The 18,136-nt window shown below is 43.5% G+C and overlaps 1 protein-coding gene across 3 annotated transcripts in view; it reads right to left on the bottom strand.

Moving 5' to 3' along the window:
* The window catches only part of alg14 (ALG14 UDP-N-acetylglucosaminyltransferase subunit), a 101,682-nt gene that overhangs the window by 76,226 nt on the left and 7,320 nt on the right, over nt 1-18,136 (bottom strand). For 2 of the 3 annotated variants that reach the window (XM_041207560.1, XM_041207562.1), the window contains exons 2-3: nt 15,439-15,590; nt 340-462 (exon numbers count right to left, since the gene is read on the bottom strand). In XM_041207560.1, coding sequence (XP_041063494.1) covers nt 340-462; nt 15,439-15,590 — 275 coding nt within the window. The remainder of the gene's footprint in view (nt 1-339; nt 463-15,438; nt 15,591-18,136) is intronic. The other variant, XM_041207561.1, reaches the window with a different exon arrangement.

The following is an 18,136-nucleotide window of genomic DNA, read 5'->3' as shown; positions in this document are numbered from 1 at the left end:
TCTCCTCCCGGCTTTGGCCAGTGCCTGCCAAGGGGAAGCGGAGGTTTTAAAAAGGGCCGAATTCCATTATCCAAGAGTCAGAATTCCACCAATGGCAGTAATTTCTCATCCCTGAATGAAAAGAAGGCCGACCACACTTCAGTCGCTGATTGTTGATTCAGCCAAATCCCAGAATCACTCACTATTACCATCAACATGCAGTGCAACTGCCCAACACACACTTGTGCCGTTTCAACAAAAATGCTTGATGTTTAATTTATCATAAACTGAGGGAAATGAAAAGTGGGATTGTTTGTATATCAGTTGTCTGGAGGATTAAATCAGTTTGCTTATACGTACCACATCGGGTTTCAGCTGGAATACCAGTGGGATGGAATAGAGCAGTGAATAAATTGTTGATACCACTGAAGTAGTCCAGGACTGACAAACCTCACGGCTACGAGGAATCCAGTGAATGGTATGCTGTGAAAAAAGTGGTAGATGGAAGTCATGCTGAGGAAGGCTTTTAGCATCAGAAGTAGAAAGTAGCGTAAAACCACAACACTCACTCGACCAAGGCTAAATATATTTACCTTCAATTACTCATTATGGCAGGGTTCACAATGAATCCTAACTGGGCCAGAATGCAGCATCTTCTGGCACATTTTAACTCGAGCAGTCCTAAACAAATCATAAATACTCGACCAAAAACACTGTCCCTTCTCTCATCAAGGCCATTGGCAATTATTTTCCCAGAGTCACTCCAGCTTTTCCAGAATCTTCAACTCCAATTTTGTGCAAGTAAAAATCTTAGAAGTTTATCTAATACTTTTCACAACCTTGGGATGCCCCAAAGCACTTTCCAGCCAATGAGATACTTTAGAAGTGAAGTCACTGTTTTAATGTAGGAAATGTGCCAGTCAATTTGCGCACAGCAAGATTCCACAGTGGTAATTGCTGCGGGATAAATATTGGCCAAAACACAGGGGAGAACTCTTCAAAATAGTGTCTTGGGATCTTCTATGTGCGTCTGAGATGGCACCTCTGACAGCTGAGATTTTATGCTCAGGACTCTACAGTGAGACTTAAACCCACAACCTTATGACTCAGACATGAGGGGGCTACCAACTGAGCCATGGCTGACACTGCACAACATACTACACAAAGAACGAGAAGCCATTTATTGTGATTTAATTCTCACCGTTCAGTGGGTAGATACACCAATTCAGCAGATATCCAGCTACGCAGATTGGCAACATAACTCTCTAGCCCTACACCCATATCCCTCAATTCCTCTAGTGTCCAAAAATCTCAATTGTGAACACCCTCAATGATGGAGCACCCAAAACCCTCTGTTGCAGAGAATTCCAAGGATTCGCAACACTCAAATGAAGAAATTTCTCCTCATCCCAGTCCTAAATGGCCAACTCCTTATCCTGAGCTTGTGACCACCACCCCACCCCCTCTACCCAGCAACCAAGGCCAACTTGAGGCCAAGTGTCATTTCAGCACGTTTCCTATGAATCTTAGCCTTAGACACAAAGCACCCAGGATGTAGAAGAGACACGGACACTGGAAAACGGTATAATTTATCCCTGTAATTCCTGACCTCTCTGGACACAGCAGAAAATAACAAGCCAACAGACCGCATCATTCAGGCTGAAAACCACTAATTGATAAAGAGACTCCAAGTACAGAGGAGCAAAATGGATCAATCAGCTGAGTGGGTACTGTGGTAAAGATTTCATTCACCACTAGTACTTTAAAAACATTTTAAAGACAGGAATAGCCCCATAACACTAGTTTTTCTTGAAGTAACTTCTGTAATTTGGATTACACATTCCTGATCAAAGCTTCCACATGAGCAAGACACTTCGTGGCATCTCTATCACCACCAGCCAGAATAGTGCTGAAGCAAAATGAAGAACGTGTCAGTTATAGATTCTTCCTTCCCTTTAATCGAGGGAGGAAGACAGCTAGGTATCACCACAATTCACAGCCAATTAAATCTGATTTTAATGTGGCCAGGAATAAACTGAAGAAATAGACCGTGTCCCAAATTCATTCCCAGTGTGGCCCCATTTTAATGCTTCAGACTTTGTCTGACCCCAGGGTGAAAATGTGAGGGGGGAGAGGGGGGGGGGGGGGAGGTGTGTGGGGTGAGGTTGAGGAGGTGGGGGGTTGGGGAGACTTCAGTTGTTGAGCAGCAGAGGAGGAAGGTGTTGAGTGTGCCATGTTCAACATCCCACCAACCCCAAAGTATCTCCCGCTCATAGGGAGAGTTGATGAAAAGGCAAGTTTCCCAAAATAAAATGAACCCTACATTTCACAGGCTTTGTTTACAGAAGCAATCAAACCTCAGAGAGCATTCCATTCAGCCACACCCACCAACAGAGAAAAAACACCAGGATTTTTAAGGGACCTCGCAGCCCAAAATCTCGACACATGACCCCACTGGGGGAGTGGGGAGAACGGCCTACAATTTGAGAAGCCTTGAAGTTGATCACCAGGTTGTCAACGGTCTATGTTGAATAGCTCCATCACCTGAGTGTACTTTATATTTTCCAACACTTGCTGAGCAATTCAAGGCTATCTACAGTGATATTCTATCCCCGATCAGAATAGAGACAATTCCCCTGCATTCACACCTTGGAGACTGCACTGCTGTAAATTGATGCGATTGATTTCTTGCACACAATTTGTATTGTGGAACTGTCCTCCACTCACTGCCTGTTGCTGGAGAAATCACCCTGCTTTTAAAGGAGCAGTTGCTGCAGTTTGAGTGAGGAGGTCTGTTTGCTGCAGCTCGTAGAGACTCTTTTTATGTCGACTCTATAAATAGAAAAACAAAAGTACTCCAGATGCTGGAAATCTGAAACAAAGAGAGAAAAAGTGCCGAGAATACTCAATAGGTCTGGCAACAGAGTTAATGTTTTGGGGCTGTGGTCCATCATCAGAACTGGGGAAGTTAGAAATGTAATAGGTCTTGATCAAGTGAAGAAGAACAAGATGGAAGGTCTGTAATAGGGCAGAGGGCAAGAGATTAAATGGCAAAAGGTTTCATATGGGTGCAAGGTTAAAGGGGCTAATGGGACATGTAATGAAATGAAAGATGTGCCTAGAGGAGATGTGAACAGCAGGATAACTGCCATCCAAATACAAAATAAAGGAAATAAGAGAAATGAGAAAAAGCCTAACCAGCAATTTGACACTAAATAAAATGGGGACAGAGGTTATGATCTAAAATTGTGGAACACAATGTTGAGCCCAGGAGCTGTGAAGTGCCCAGTCGAAAGGCAAGATGCTGTTTCACAGAGCTTCATTGGAAGACTGCAGCAGGTCAAGCACAGAAAGGTCAGAGCAGAAGCAAGGTGCAGAATTAAAAATAATATGCTTACACTTCAGTTTGCTGGGAATCTGCCCTGCCTCCAAGTTATTGGTTGACACAGCTTGTTCAACAAACACTCTGGTATTCAAACAGCTAACTCCCATATGATGAAATGCTGCTACTATAATCAGGAGACATCCAGATACAATGTGATTGGCTTTTGAAAAAAACAAAGCTCATTTTGGCACACCAAACCTGAGGGATAATGAAAATGACTCCTCAATGTTACATATGTTAAGAGATCACAAGCCTGGGCTATTTGGTCAAACAATCTGGATATGAAGGAGTAAGATTTAAACAAAGGGCAGACTGACCCTGCCTGCCCGTCCTTCCTACCCCCATACAACAGCACCCACGCAGAGTGGAGTCTCTCCCAGAAAGCAGTCTCCAAAGACACTTTGTTATCACAGCTGTACTGTCCCATATATAGTTTTATATTATGTATATTAAAAAAACAAAGATTTATATGACCTGATACAGGACTGATCTCTGATCGGTTGAGTACACTGAGATATGAACCTCTCAGGCTATGATTTCTCTCCATGCACCAATTTAAAGACACTCCACCCTTTGTTTCATTTTCCAGAGAAGTTATTATCTTGCCCTCGCCTGTACTTGGGCAGCTAGGCAAACATGATTAAAGCTCCATTTGATGAAGAAAATGACTGTTCATAAAAGCAAGAGTTAGGAGAGTTACTAACCCCACAGCATGGCAGCTAGTTCAACTTGCAAATAATTTAGTTTTTTTATTCTTTAAAGCAGTAAAGAGCTGTCCTTCTTTAGCTCCAACTTCCACAGAATGCATCAAAGGAAATGAGTGCTATTTTTAGGAAGAGAACAGTTGTATACCACGTAAGCACCTGCAAACAATTTGATCATTTAATCCCGAGGATAACTTTGGCAGTGTGGGAGGAACGTCCTAGGGTGATTAGTTGGCTACAGGGGCCATCATATCCCACAGTGAAGCAAGTAGGTTGCATATCAGCATGGAAAATGAAGCTGAGTCACTCATCACTAGGGACGTTTTGCTGAACTAGGAGCTGACTGAGTTGTAATACAATAAATAACATGAAACCCCAGTGAAAGGAAAGTAAATTGTGCTTTATTTTCATTAAAAGGCAGTTAGAATCTTTGCATACATATATAAATCCCAACATGACCTCAACACATCGTTTCTGCAATCGACTGCAGCCCTGATTCCCCTTCCAAATGTTCCACTTCTCGGATTCTGGTCCTCTGTGCATTTCTCTGTTCCCCCACCTCCCCTAGCTTTCACCCTGACCAACCCCAGCCTCGCTCTGCTGATGGAAGATTGTGCAGCTGCTGGGGCGCTACCTTTCAGAGATCCCTCCTTAAGTGGCTCTGTCGCTCTCCACTTCTAACAACTGAAGGAGCGGTACACTGGTGGATAAGGTGGGGGTAAAAGATCCGAGGACACTATTTTGAGGAAGAGCAGGTTGTTCTCCCCAGTGGCCTAGCCAGTCATTCAACCAGCGTCAGTTAACAAAAACAGATTATCTGCGCAATTTCCCTCTATTCCATTTTTTAAAAAATATTCTTTCAAGGGGGGTGAGCATCACTGGCAAGGCCAGCGTTTGTTGCCCATCTCTAATTACTCTGAGGCAGCAATGATGAGCCACCTTCTTGAGCTGCTAAAGTGCATCTGGTGTAGGTACACCCACAGTGCTGTCGACTTTGCCTTTGTGGTTTGGTGCAACCAAGTGCTTACTAGGCCATTTCAGAGGGCAGTTAAGAGTTACCACATTGCTGTGGATCTAAACAGAGTCACATGCAAGCCAGAACAGGAAAGGATGGCAGATTTCCTTCCTCACATTAGAGAGCCAGAATGGGTTTTTACAACAATCAGGTAGTTTCATGGTTTCATTTTTATACTTCCAGTTTTAGTTAAATTTAAATTCCACCAGCTGCAATGGCAGGGTTTGAACATGTGTCCCCAGAGCATTAATCAGCACCTCTGGGTTGCTCACACATGACTGCTATGTCACCATCCCTACGTTTCTGGGAGCTTACTGTGCGTAACCTGGCTGTCACCTTTCCTTACATGACAACAGTGACTGCAACAAATGTAACTCACTGGCTGTAAAGCAAATTGGGACGTCTGGAGGTGGTGAAAGGCGATCAATAAATGCGAGTCTTTCTTTCTTCCTTTGTGTCCTCATTTAACAAGCATTGTCGATATAAACTGGCTGCACCGTAATTATATTCTCCCTCTAATAGATGCACTGCAACACCATCACTCTCAAGATGATGAAATTACAGAACAGGATGTTTACATTGACAACAAAAATAAAAATACCTGGAAAAACTCAGCAGGTCTGGACAGCATCTGTAGAGAGGGATACAGTTAACATTTCGAGTCCGAATGACTCTTCATCAGACCGTTAACTATATCCCTCTCCGCTGATGCTGTCAGACCTGCTGAGTTTTTCCAGGTATTTTTGTTTTTGTTCTAGATTTTCAGCACCTGCAGTATTTTGCTTTTATCTTTGCGTTTACATTGACAGTTCACAATACAAATGTGGAATTAAGAATTTATAATGCTAATGTACAAATAAGGACAGAATGTACGAATTGACAGGGACTTTACATCAGCTGGCTCTGACCCATTTGTCACATCTTCTAACCCTACTTTGTCTGAAGACTACGCTCTGTATTCACTCCTTGCGAGTCATGGCTTGGAAAGTCAACCTGTGACATATGTACGCAAACGTACTTGGATAATCTATTTTATATGTTTAAAAAAGAATCGAACAAAAACAAAAGCCAGCAATAGAAGATAAAGCAACCTGTATACTTAAAACCATTATAGTAACACACAGCCATGGTTTAATTTATTTTGTCACACAGGTTTGGCAATAGTTCGAAGAAAACTGTCTGACCTCAATTTTCCAGGAATAATAACATGAACTTCTGACCCCCTGCATTACCCTGCCAAAAAAAAAAAATTAGGAACAGTTTGGTTCCATTCGTAAAGTATGAGTTCAAAATAAGAAAAACGCAAAGCCATTTTACTTATGTGGCTGAATTAATTGCAAACATCAAGTGGTTTAAAAAAAAACGAGAAACTTCCTCTTTATGCCCTGGTCAAGGAGGTATATTCACATGCGTACAGAGTTTTGAGTTGATATTCCATGAAACAGAATGTTGAGGACATGTGTGGTTTTCAGGTGAAGCGAGGTTAAAAGATGAGGATAATTGGATTCGAACATTCAGGTGCAACAGTCCCTATTTTAATGTTGGACATTCTGTCCTCATTGTTCTCTTTCAAAAAGCCCAGTTGGTGAAGGATAGAACTGGAGCCAATTTATTTTTTTTTTAAAAAAACACACTTCTGGATTTATTTAGAGTTACGTTTTAAAAGCATACTCCCTCCTAACTCAAGCACAGTTTTAGTCTGTGTTAATTTAGAGAGGCTCAAGTGATTCCCCCCTCCCCAGTTAATGGCCACCACCGCAAACAATTAAACATAATTAATATATAATTAACACTCATCTCCTATCCTATAGCTGATAGGGAAAAGGAATAATGGCGATCTTAGGCCAGTTTTCTGATAGACGCTGCTTGAACCAATTCATGGTTAAAGCTGAGGCCAAGGGACACATACCGATATATTTTTAGTTCCACTTTCCCCAACTACATGCATCCCCTTAGCTGATCTGGCATTCCTTTTTGATAGCTATAGCGCTAGAATGACCACATTGCCTTCATCTTACAGACATTTCTCCTATTGCTGCCCAAATTTGTAGAAGATTTTATGGGCCAATATGAAAACTAAGCCAATGCCCTTGCGTGGATACGACTCCTTTTTTTCCAGAAGGGGTAAGGATTTGGATTTTGATTACGATATGCTTGTTGATTAGACTGGCGTCAAGCAATGTACCTCGATTCAGTTCAGGGTCTCTACCAGCACTCTTGTGTATACAACACAAGGACAACTTCCACAAACTGGCCCTCATCTCTTACAAACAAAAATTTGCTCCCTTATATGGTGGAATGAATGAGATTTAATGTAAACCCTTTTCCAAGGTATCTTGCAATGGAGAATGTGGTTTCTCCCCGCTATATTTTCGTGGCCACATTGAAACATAGTATTCTGGGCAGTCCACCATGCACAGGCTAAATTGAGTTAGTGAAATTTATTTTCAAGAAAACGAATTATAGAGACAAATGAATGCAGCAACCAACGAACCTTCAGTGTGATATTTGACTCATTCAATGCTTAAACTGTTCTCTAAAATAAGCTGAAGGTCTTAGTTCTGCCTATTCAGTTTCAACTAAATCTCTGACGGGTACGTTACGTGACAAAGACTTTCCACAGAGCCTCTTCCTCACAACCTTGACTTGTAAATTGGCATTCAAACGAGAAACTAGAGATGCAGGGAAATTCCACACCTATTATACAGGTCTTCTGGGGCTCCAAGGCAATTTAAAACACACAAGATCAAAGAAACTTCCTTAATAGCCAGGTAATTATGTTATCAATCAACTTGATCATTCGAATAGATAAGAGTGAGAAAAGTAGTCATTATGGCGCTTCAGTTTGCTTTTGCCACCTGGCTTCTAACATCAAACTAACTTGCTCTAATTGTCAGTTTGGATCAGGTATAACTCTAAGGGCTCACACCTTAAAAAGATGTGATGTAATTCACTTGTGAATGAATACAATTCCTGAAGGACACTGACTGCACAAGTTAGCCCTCATTTGAAAAGGTATATATTACTAGAAACTACTTCTGTGCTCGCTTTGTTACACCCTGCTCCCTGCAACCTGCAGGACAATAAAACCTCCCTCAAGAATACAGGTATTCTGAAGCCCATTTTAAATTCACAATATTTAAATTCACAACATCCTGGCTGAGGTCATCGTGAAACACAAAGGTCAATAAGGCCAGGGCACCTGGTACACAGAAACATTAAGATAAAAGCAAAATACTGAAGATATTATTTCCTTCGCTAAACTCAGTACTCGGTCACTGTTTTCAAAAATATAAACACAAACACACTGCGCACTTTAGCCAGGTGCATAGCTGGTTTTGTGCTACTTTCGGCTGCAAATGCTTTGTCCATCAACTTTCTGCTCCAGGTTTCTGTATCTGACTTACTGAGGAAGAAGAAAAAAAAGACTTGCATTTGAACAGAACGTTTCATAATCGTGGGGTGCCGCAAAACACTTTGCAGCCAATTAATTACACTCGAAGGGTCATGAGGACTCGAAACATCAATTGTACTCTTCTCCGCCGATGCTGCCAGACCTGCTGAGTTTTTCCAGGTATTTCCGTTTCTGTTTTTGTTTTGGATTTCCAGCATCCGCAGTTTTTTGTTTTTATCAGATAATCCATCACAGAAGCATTGATTAGTGATGACTAGGAAAGCCAATAGCACCAACTTAACCTGTTTACCTTTGGGTAGTAAGCATTGCACTTTGGGAAGACGATCTCTCAAAACGTGTCAATATTTGCACATGTAAAGGTTTGAAAACCACTGCTGTATGCTTCTTCTTGAAGACAGTAGCTTTTGGACCCATTTCACAACACTGCTGTAAAATGACCTTGTGTCAATATATATCTTAAGTCATTTATGCCCACTCCTGGTGGATAGGCTTCTCACTGCACCACCACGGGCTGAGCTGGCCAAATCCTAAAGGACATGTCTACCAGACTGGCCCTGCGGCAGATGGTGAAGGAACCAACAAGAGAAAGAAAACCTACTCGATCTCGTGCTTACCAACCCGCCTGTCGCAAATGCAACTATCTGTGATATCCTCGGTAGGAATAACCATCACACAGCTGAAGTCCCATCTTCACTGAGCATATCCTCCAACATGTCGTGTGGCACTATCACCGTGCTAAATGGGATAGATTCAGAACAGACCCAGCAGCTCAGACTGGGCATTCATGAGGTGCTGGGGGCCATCAAAATTGAAATTAACCACAATCTATAATCTCATGGCCTAGCATATCCCTCACTCTACCATTGCCATCAAGCCAGGGAACAAAAGCTAGTTCAATGAGGAGTGCCGGAGGGAATGCCAGGAGCAGCACCAGGAATACCCAAAAATGAGGTGCCAACCTGGTGAAGCTACCACACAGGACTATATGCATATTAAACAACTGAAGCAGCATGCGATATAGTCAGAGCTAAGTGACCCCACAACCAACAGATCAGATTAAAGCTCTGCAGTCCTGCATGAGGCAGCAGTGAGCATAGTGGTATTGTCACTGGACTAGTAATCCAGAGGCCCAGGTTAATTTTCTAGGAATCCGGATTCAGACCCCACCACGACAGATGGTGGAATTTGAATTTAATAAAAATCTGAAATTAAAATGCTAATGATAAGTATGAAACCATTGTAGATTGTCGTAAAAACCCATCTAATGCCCTTTAGGGAAGGAAATCTGGCATCCTTACCTGGTCTGGCCTATATGTGACTCCAGGCCTACAGCAGTGTGGTTGACTCTTAACTGCCCTCTGAAATGTTCTAGCAAGTCACTCAATTGCATCAAACTGCTACGAAGTCTTTAGAGAAAGAAACCAGATGGATCATTCTGCATTGACTCAGACACCAGAAATAACAATAGCAAACTCAACCTGTCCACTCTACAAAGTCCTCCTTGCTAATAAACTGTACCAAAATTGGGACAGCTGTCTCACAGACTAGTCAAGCAACAGCCATATTAACGGATTTAAAAGAAAAATTCATTCATGGGATGTGGGCTTCGCTGGCTGGGCCAGCATTTATTGTCCACTCCTAGTTGCCCTTGAGAGGGTGGTGGTGAGCTGCCTTCTTGAACTGCTGCAGTCCATGTGGTGTAGGTACACCCACAGTGCTGTTAGGGAGGGAGTTCCAGGATTTTAACTCAGCGACCGTGAAGGAACGGCGATATATTTCCAAGTCAGGATGGCGAGTGATGTGGAGGGGAACTTCCAGGTGGTGATGTTCCCATCTATCTGCTGCCCTTGTCCTTCTAGATGGTAGTGGTCATGGGTTTGGAAGGTACTAAGGAGCCTTAGTGACTTCCTGCAGTGCATCTTGTAGGTGATACACACTGCTACATACCACTGTGCGTCGATGGTGGAGGGAGTGAATGTTTGTGGATGTGGTGCCAATCAAGCAGGCTGCTTTGTCTTGGATGGTGTCAAGCAGATAATGTCCCAGACACCACTATCATCATCCCTGCGTGTGTCCTGTCCCACCAGCAGAAGTGGCAGCACAGTGGTATACAGTTGGGAGGGAGTTGTCCTGGGAGTCCTCTGGTTCCCCATGAAGTGTCATGGCGTCAGGTCAAACATGGAGAAGGAAACCTCCTGCTGATTACCACGTACAACCCTCCCTCAGCTGATGAATCAGTGCTCCTCCATGTTGAACAACACTTGGGGAAGGGCTGAGGGTGGCAAGGGTGCAGAATGTATTCTGGGTGGGGAACTTCAATGTCCATCAGCAAGAGTGGCTTGGTAGCACCACTGCTGACCGAGCTGGCCAAATCCTAAAGGAGACAGCTGCTAGACTGGGTCTGCGGCAGGTGGTGAGGGAACCAAGAGGGAAAAACATGCTTGACCTCATATTCACCAACTTGCCTGCGGCAGATGTTCTGTCCATGACAAGTATCAATAGGACGGACCACCGCACAGTCCTTGTGGAGACAAAGTCCCACCTTCACACTGAGGATACCCTCCATTGTGTTGTGTGGCACTGCCATTTCAAACAGATCTTGCAACTCAAGATTGGGCATCCACGAGGCGCTGTGGGTCAGCAGCAGCAGAATGGTACTGAAACACAATCTGTAACCTCATGACCCGGCATATCCCCCACTCTATTATTACCACCAAGTCAGGGGATCAACCTGATTCAATGAAGGAGTGCAGGAGGGCATGCCAGAAGCACCAGGCATACCTAAAAATGAGGTGTCAACCTGGTGAAACTATAACACAGGACTATTTGCATGCCAAACAGCATAAGCAGCAAGCGATAGACAAAGCTAAGTGATCCCACAACCAAACAACCAATGGATCAGATCTTAGCTCTACAGTCCTGCCACATTCAGTCGTGAATGATGGTGGACAATTAAACAACTCACTGGAGGAGGAGGCTCCACAAAAATCCCCATCCTCAATGATGGAGGAGCCCAGCACATTAGTGCAAAAGATAAGGCTGAAGCATTCGCAACAATCTTCAGCCAGAAGTGCAAAATCAGGGGGAAAACTATCCGCTGGTTGGAGTCATACCAGCACAAAGGAAGATGGTTCTGGTTGTTGCAGTCAATCACCTTAGTCCCAGGATGTAATTTCAGGAGTTCCTCAGAGTAGTGTCCTCAGTCCAACCATCTTCAGCTGCTTCATCAATGACCTTCCATCTATCATAAAGTCAGAAGTGGGGATGTTCGCTGATGATTGCACAATGTTCAGCACCATTCGCGACTCCTCAGATAATGAAGCAGCTCATGTCCAAATGCAACAAGACCTGGACAATATCCAAGTGGCAAGTAACATTCACACCACATTAGTGCCAGGCAATGACCATCTCCAACAAGGGATAATCTAACCATCATCTCTTCACATTCAATAGCATTACCATTGCTGAATCCTCCACTATCAGCATCCTGGGGGTTACCATTGACCAGGAACTGAACTGAACTAGCCATATAAATACTGAGGCTACAAGAGCAGGTCAGAGGCTAGGAATCCTGCAGCAAATAACTCACCTCCTTACACCCCAAAACCTGTCCACCATCTACAAGGCACAAGTCAGGAGTGTGATGGAATACTCTCCACTTGCCAGGATGAGTGCAGCTCCAATAATGCTCAAAGCTCAACACCAACCAGGACAAAGCAGGCCCCTTGATTGGCACCCCATCCATCATCTTAAGCATTCATTCTCTCCACCACCGACGCACAATGACAGCAGTGCGTAGAATCCGCAAGATGCACTGCAGCAGCTCACCAAGCCTTCAACAGCACCCTCTAAACCCATGACCTCTACCAATTAGAAGACATGAGAAGACTACTAGATGCATGGGAACACCACCATTTGGAAGTTCTTCTCCAAGTCACACACAGCCTGACTTAGAACTATATCACTGTTCCTTCACTATCACTGGATCAAAATCCTAAAATTCCCTCCCTAACAGCACTCTGGGTGTACCTACACAACGTGGACTGCCGCGGTTCAAGGTGGCTCACCACCACCTTCTCAAGGGCAGTTAGCAATGGCCTTGACAGCAACGCTCCCATCCCATGAATAAACTTTGAAAAGAGATAGTGATTAGAAATGTTTGTACTTTTTGTGCTTGCAAGGATTGCTAGGTTACAGATAGGCCCCATGCATTTTTTACCTTGTGAACTAGAAACTGACTGTACTCAAAAGAAATCAATGGAGCAAGTGACAGGGAGAATGAAATAATTTAAACACATTTACAATCTCACCTGCCTCAGTGTCTGCTTCAAACATTAAACCACACCATTGTTAGCTCTGCTGCCATCTGGTGGTAGAATAGAACTCAAACTTTCCCTCGCTCTTCACTAAATTATCCTGGAATATTCAATCCGAAATACATAACAACCTGAAACTGGAAAAACACAACAGGTTTAACCTTGAACCTCAAACTTTTCATACTAGAAAGGCAACTGCATTTTCTCAGAAAAACAAGGTACTCCAGATGCTGGGAAGCTGAGAGAAGTACACGAAATATTAGAAAAACACAGTAAGGCCAATAAGCACCTGCAGAGAAAATGGGTCAAATTTACACTTTGGCTGCAGGTCCTGCAACCTCAATTCAGTAATTTTGAACTTCTACATCTTCATGTTCTTCAAATCAGTTTTAATTTTGTGCCTGATCCATGCTGGTTTTCCACCTCTTCCATTTCCCAAGATCCGTACACACTTTTGCTCCCGCCCGTACACTCCTGCTTGTTTGCATATACTAATGCTTCTTTAATGTCGAAGGTCCATGGTTTGACTGACCATGATGAGATTACATCACTCCAGCCACGATTCCCCCTCCCCCGTTACAGGCGATTTCCCCCTTCCTGCATTTCTGGTTTGATTAATAAAGGGGAACTTTAATTCCCCCTGATCAGTGAAAGAAGAGGAGGGATGTTTAATATAGGGCAGCTTCAGTTCCTCTTCTGTTCTTGCCAATTTCCCATTTTAATGCAGCAGACGGAGGCTGCTGCTGGACTCTGCTGGGGGCCTCATTAATAAGTCAGGGTTCCATGGTGTACTTGGCATTTCTACCCAATCTTGAGCAATGTGTCTGCTCATTCAGGTGAAGCTGTTCTTCAGCCAATGAGGGCCTTTTAAAGCAAAATGTTTCCTTACTGGGGCCAGTAAGATCACGAGGCTCCACCAGATCCCACAAGGAAGGTTGGAGCCTCTGCCTCCCCAACCAACCCCCCACACTCCCCATCGATCCCCTGTTAATTGTACGTTAATTATAATGTTAAGATATAGGGTGAAGGGCATCGTTTAATTAAGTACTTCGAGCGCTTAAGGGACTGTCAATCTGTTTAATTAGTTAATTTGTTTATTAGTCTATTTTATTTTATTGCTATGCTCAAAAGAGTGTAAAATGAGAGACAGCTGGAACACTGGATTAGTGGTTAGGAGGCAGACATTTGTAATACTGTATTCTGGAAATAAAGGAACAATGAGGAAAAGGGTGTGTGTCTAGTTTCATACCTCACCGTGAGGCTTGTGATCCAGTTATCACCCTCTGCCACAAAATCTTTGTAATAATTCCTCCTGGAACTCACTTTGCTGCTGGCTTGACTTTTTTCTCTTCTGCTGATGGATGTCCTCTGGACCTCCCTATCTTTGTTTTTATTTGTTCGTGGGATGTGAGCATCACTGGCTAAGCCAGCATTTATTGCCCATCCCTAAATGCCCTTGTTCTGAGGGCATTTTTAAGAACCAACCACATGGCTATGGGTCTGAAGTCACATGTAGGCCAGACCAGGTAAGGATGGCAGATTTCCCTCTCCTAAAGGACATGAGTGAACCAGATGGCTTTTTACCACAATCGACAATGGTTGCATGGTCATCATTAGACTTCTAATTCCAGATGTTTATTGAATTCAAATTCCACCAGATTCAAACCTGGGTCCCTGGAGCGTTACCCCGGGTCTCTGGATTACCAGTCCAGTGACAATATCACTACACCACTGCTTCCTTCCTCATTCACAGTCGGCACAGAAGTTTAATTCCAGCAAGCCTCCAAGGAAGATTCCTGTACCGGCTCCCTGTTGGCACTTCAAAAAATAAAACAACTTCTGACCGCCTTTTACTATTCAAGACATAAAGGCCTTCTCTCTCTCTCTCCTGATGCTGCTGCTCACCGCCACTATTTTCTGTTCCAATGACCCTCCTCAAAAAAGGCCAATTCATCTTTCAGGAGACAACTAACAGATTTCACCCTCACAACTGGAGAACTCAACAACCATTAACTGAACCAATGACATCAAGTTCTATTAACTGACAGCGCTGCGGGAGCGAGTCTGCCATCACTGACACTCCTACTGGTGTTGGTATTCCCATCAATTATAAACTAAACAGACATCTACCACTTTCCAGCCTGGGATCGAACCTGGCTGGTGAATCTTTGGAAGTTCAACGGCTGTGGGGGCCCCTCACAGTCAAGCCTATCTGCCACTGGTGTCCACGCACAGTCATATTTCAGGCAACACTTGCTGCATTGTAAGTAGGAGTAAGAATCTAGCATTGATTCACAGTCTTTGCTAATTTACCTGATCTTGACTACAATTGGCCTCAGTATTCCCGCTGGATTTTGGGGGTGGGGAGTGGGGGTCAGGGGAAGCAGGGTTAAAGGAGAAATCTTCCAGTTGCCACTACTGACTGCAAACTAGGGACCTCTGCTGGACAAGTTCATATTTACACATAAAAAAATATAAACATTTATATTTGCTCTTCAGGCATAGACATTGGGCTTGGTGGCGATCATAGTGACTCTCCTGTTGGCTGACAATACCACAAAAAATGTGAAATAAGACACAATAGTCGCTTAAGGGCGTACTATCCAGACCATGTTAACACTTACCTGAGGTTCAGTATTTCCTTTGGTTCTAGCAGCCTCAAGGATGCGGACTTTCTCTTCACTCATCCTGTCCGTGTTAGCAATGACATAATGCCTGGGAGCATATGAAGCAGACAGGCTATCCATTAGCCTGAGAATTTCTGTTGTGTGTCCCCCTGGGAGAAAGATAGTCAAGCATGAAACACAATGCTAGACCAAACATGAGTTCTGTCATCAGAGTCCCTTAAGCACCACAGCAATTCACATTCATTAAGCACCTTTAATGTCATCAAAAACACCCAAAGCACCTCACAAGAGTCCTGTCAGACAAAACCTGACACGAGGTGGTCCATTTAAGGGTCATTTTAAAGGAGGAGGGAGAATGGCAGTAACGTGGCTCAGTTGGTGACGTTCTTGCCTTTGAGTCAGACGGTAGTGGGTTTGAATCCTAATCCAGCCCTTGAGCACAAAAATCCATGCTAACACTCTAGAGCAGTACTAAGGACATGCTCTACCCTTAGAGGTGCTGTCTTTCTGATGACACACGGAGCTGAGGCCTTGCCTGCCCTGTCAGGTGGGCACAAACGATCCCCTGGCACTATTTCAAAGAAGAGCAGGTGAGTTATACCCCACATCCCAACAAATATCTATCCCTCAATCAACATCACAAGGACAGAAGCTAAGAAAAAGTGGAGGGAGTGGCTGCAGGATGACATAGATTAGGACCTGAATATTGAAGGGTTTGTGACATTTAGGAAGGACAGGGAGCTAAGAAAAGGTGGAGGGGTGGCTCTGTTAATTAATGATAGTATTAGCACATTAGAGAGGGATGCCCTCATCCCATGGATGAAAACTATTAAAAAATAGTTGAAAACAACAGATCACCACTGTAAGGAACATATTGTTTTATTTTCTGTTGGATCTGGGATTAAAATTACAATGACTGCAGGTTGAAAGATGTGTCCACTGGAACAGGATGAGACATGTTGCAGTCCTGGAACAGAATGTGCCACGAAAGACAGGATGGTGTCTGAAAGGAGTCCTGAACAAGGGAGCTGACTGACAACAACATTTTAATTGGCTCCTGACCAGGTGACCAGGTTTTGTGGGAGAAGCAGTGCAGCTGAATAGCTCCTAGCCTGAAAGGAACAAGACCCAAAACCTCGCTTTCGTTTGTGTGGAAAATTCCAGTGATTAATAGCTAGCTGGCTTTTTCTCCTCATATCTCTATAACCTGTTCTCTCTGAAAACCCCTGTCAAGAGGCAAAGGGGAAAATCACTGTTAGAGACGGTGAAAGGCAAGCGCTGAACTAAAGACTGAAAGAGCTGGAAGACCACCTCGTGTCATCAACAAGAACTGAAAGGAATTTGGAAGACATCAATCAACCTAACAAATCCTGTACTCCAGAACTGGTGCTATTGAACTGTTTTATCCCACCCTTAAAATCCTTGTTTTTGAGTGTCTTGTGTGTCATGTATGTGTGTGGGTAGGGATTTAAGAAGGGGTAGAGTTTAGGTTATAGAATTAGAAGTTAGCAGTTCATATTTCTTTCTTTTGCCACTGGTTAACAACAGCTTGTTCAATAAAAAGTTATTTACTTATTAAGTATACAAACCTGGTGCTCGTTTTCTGTTAACCTAAATTAAGCAGTTAGGTAGAATTGGGGAAATCTGGTGGTTTAGTCAAACGTTTTCACAACTGTCGCAGTTTGGGGAACAGTGGGGCTTGATATTACAGCGCACTATCCCCAGTGAGGCATGAAACCAGGACCTTCTCAAGGGTAATTAGGGATGGGCAATAAATATTGGCCTAGCCAGCGGCGTCCATGAATGAATAAAACAAAAGTTCCACCCGAAAGCTAGGAAAACAGAAGTTTTAAAACAGGTGGAAATTGAGGACATTGAAATAGTTAAATTTGTGGCAGAGAAATAACGATTGGAGCAGTGGAAATTAGAATTGCAATTTGAGGAAAGGGATAGACAGAGGCAGGAATGGGAAAAAGAGAGAGAGAGAGAGGGGCAGGCAGGAACAGGAGGAGAGAGAATTCCAGGAAAGGGAAAGAGAATTTAAAATAATACAGCTCAAGCTGAGAAGCGAGCATCCCACCGTGTTCACTGAAGACACGTCTGGCTCAATTTTTGGGGCTGAGGTATTCAGGTTTACCCATTTATTCCCCAGGTTTTATGGAGAAGTGGTGAACGCCTTTTTTATCTCTTTCGAAAGGACAGCACAGCAGTTGAAGTGGCCAGCCCAACACTTGTCCCTGCTGTTGCAGAGTAAGATGACAGGAAAATCTCAAGGTATTTACTCCCTCTTGGAAAGTGCAACAACTTATGGAGGCAGCAAAATGGCTATATTAAATGGGTACCAGTTAGTGTTAGAGGCGCATCACCAGAAGTTCTGCACTCCCAGGAAACGGCCTGACCAGACTTACCTGGAATTTAATCGGCTGTAGTGGCTCGCTTTTGACCAATGAGTACAGGCACTTAAAATTGAGGCCACTTATGAAAACCTTCATGAAATAATTCTCCTTGAGGAGTTCATAAACTCCGTACCCTTCCCGATAAGAACTCTCATAGAGGAACAGAGTGTAACAGGGGCCAGACAGGCCAAAGGTCATGAGTTTGTTCACAAACCCTCATCCAAAAGGAAACCCTTTCTGAGTCACTCCCAGCCAACTGAGAAAAATAGAAATAAAGGGTCATGAGGACTCGAAACGTC

The sequence above is a fragment of the Carcharodon carcharias genome, chromosome 16 (assembly GCF_017639515.1).
Source record: "Carcharodon carcharias isolate sCarCar2 chromosome 16, sCarCar2.pri, whole genome shotgun sequence".
Lineage (NCBI taxonomy): Eukaryota > Metazoa > Chordata > Chondrichthyes > Lamniformes > Lamnidae > Carcharodon > Carcharodon carcharias.
This window is presented reverse-complemented; position numbering and strand designations above follow the sequence as displayed.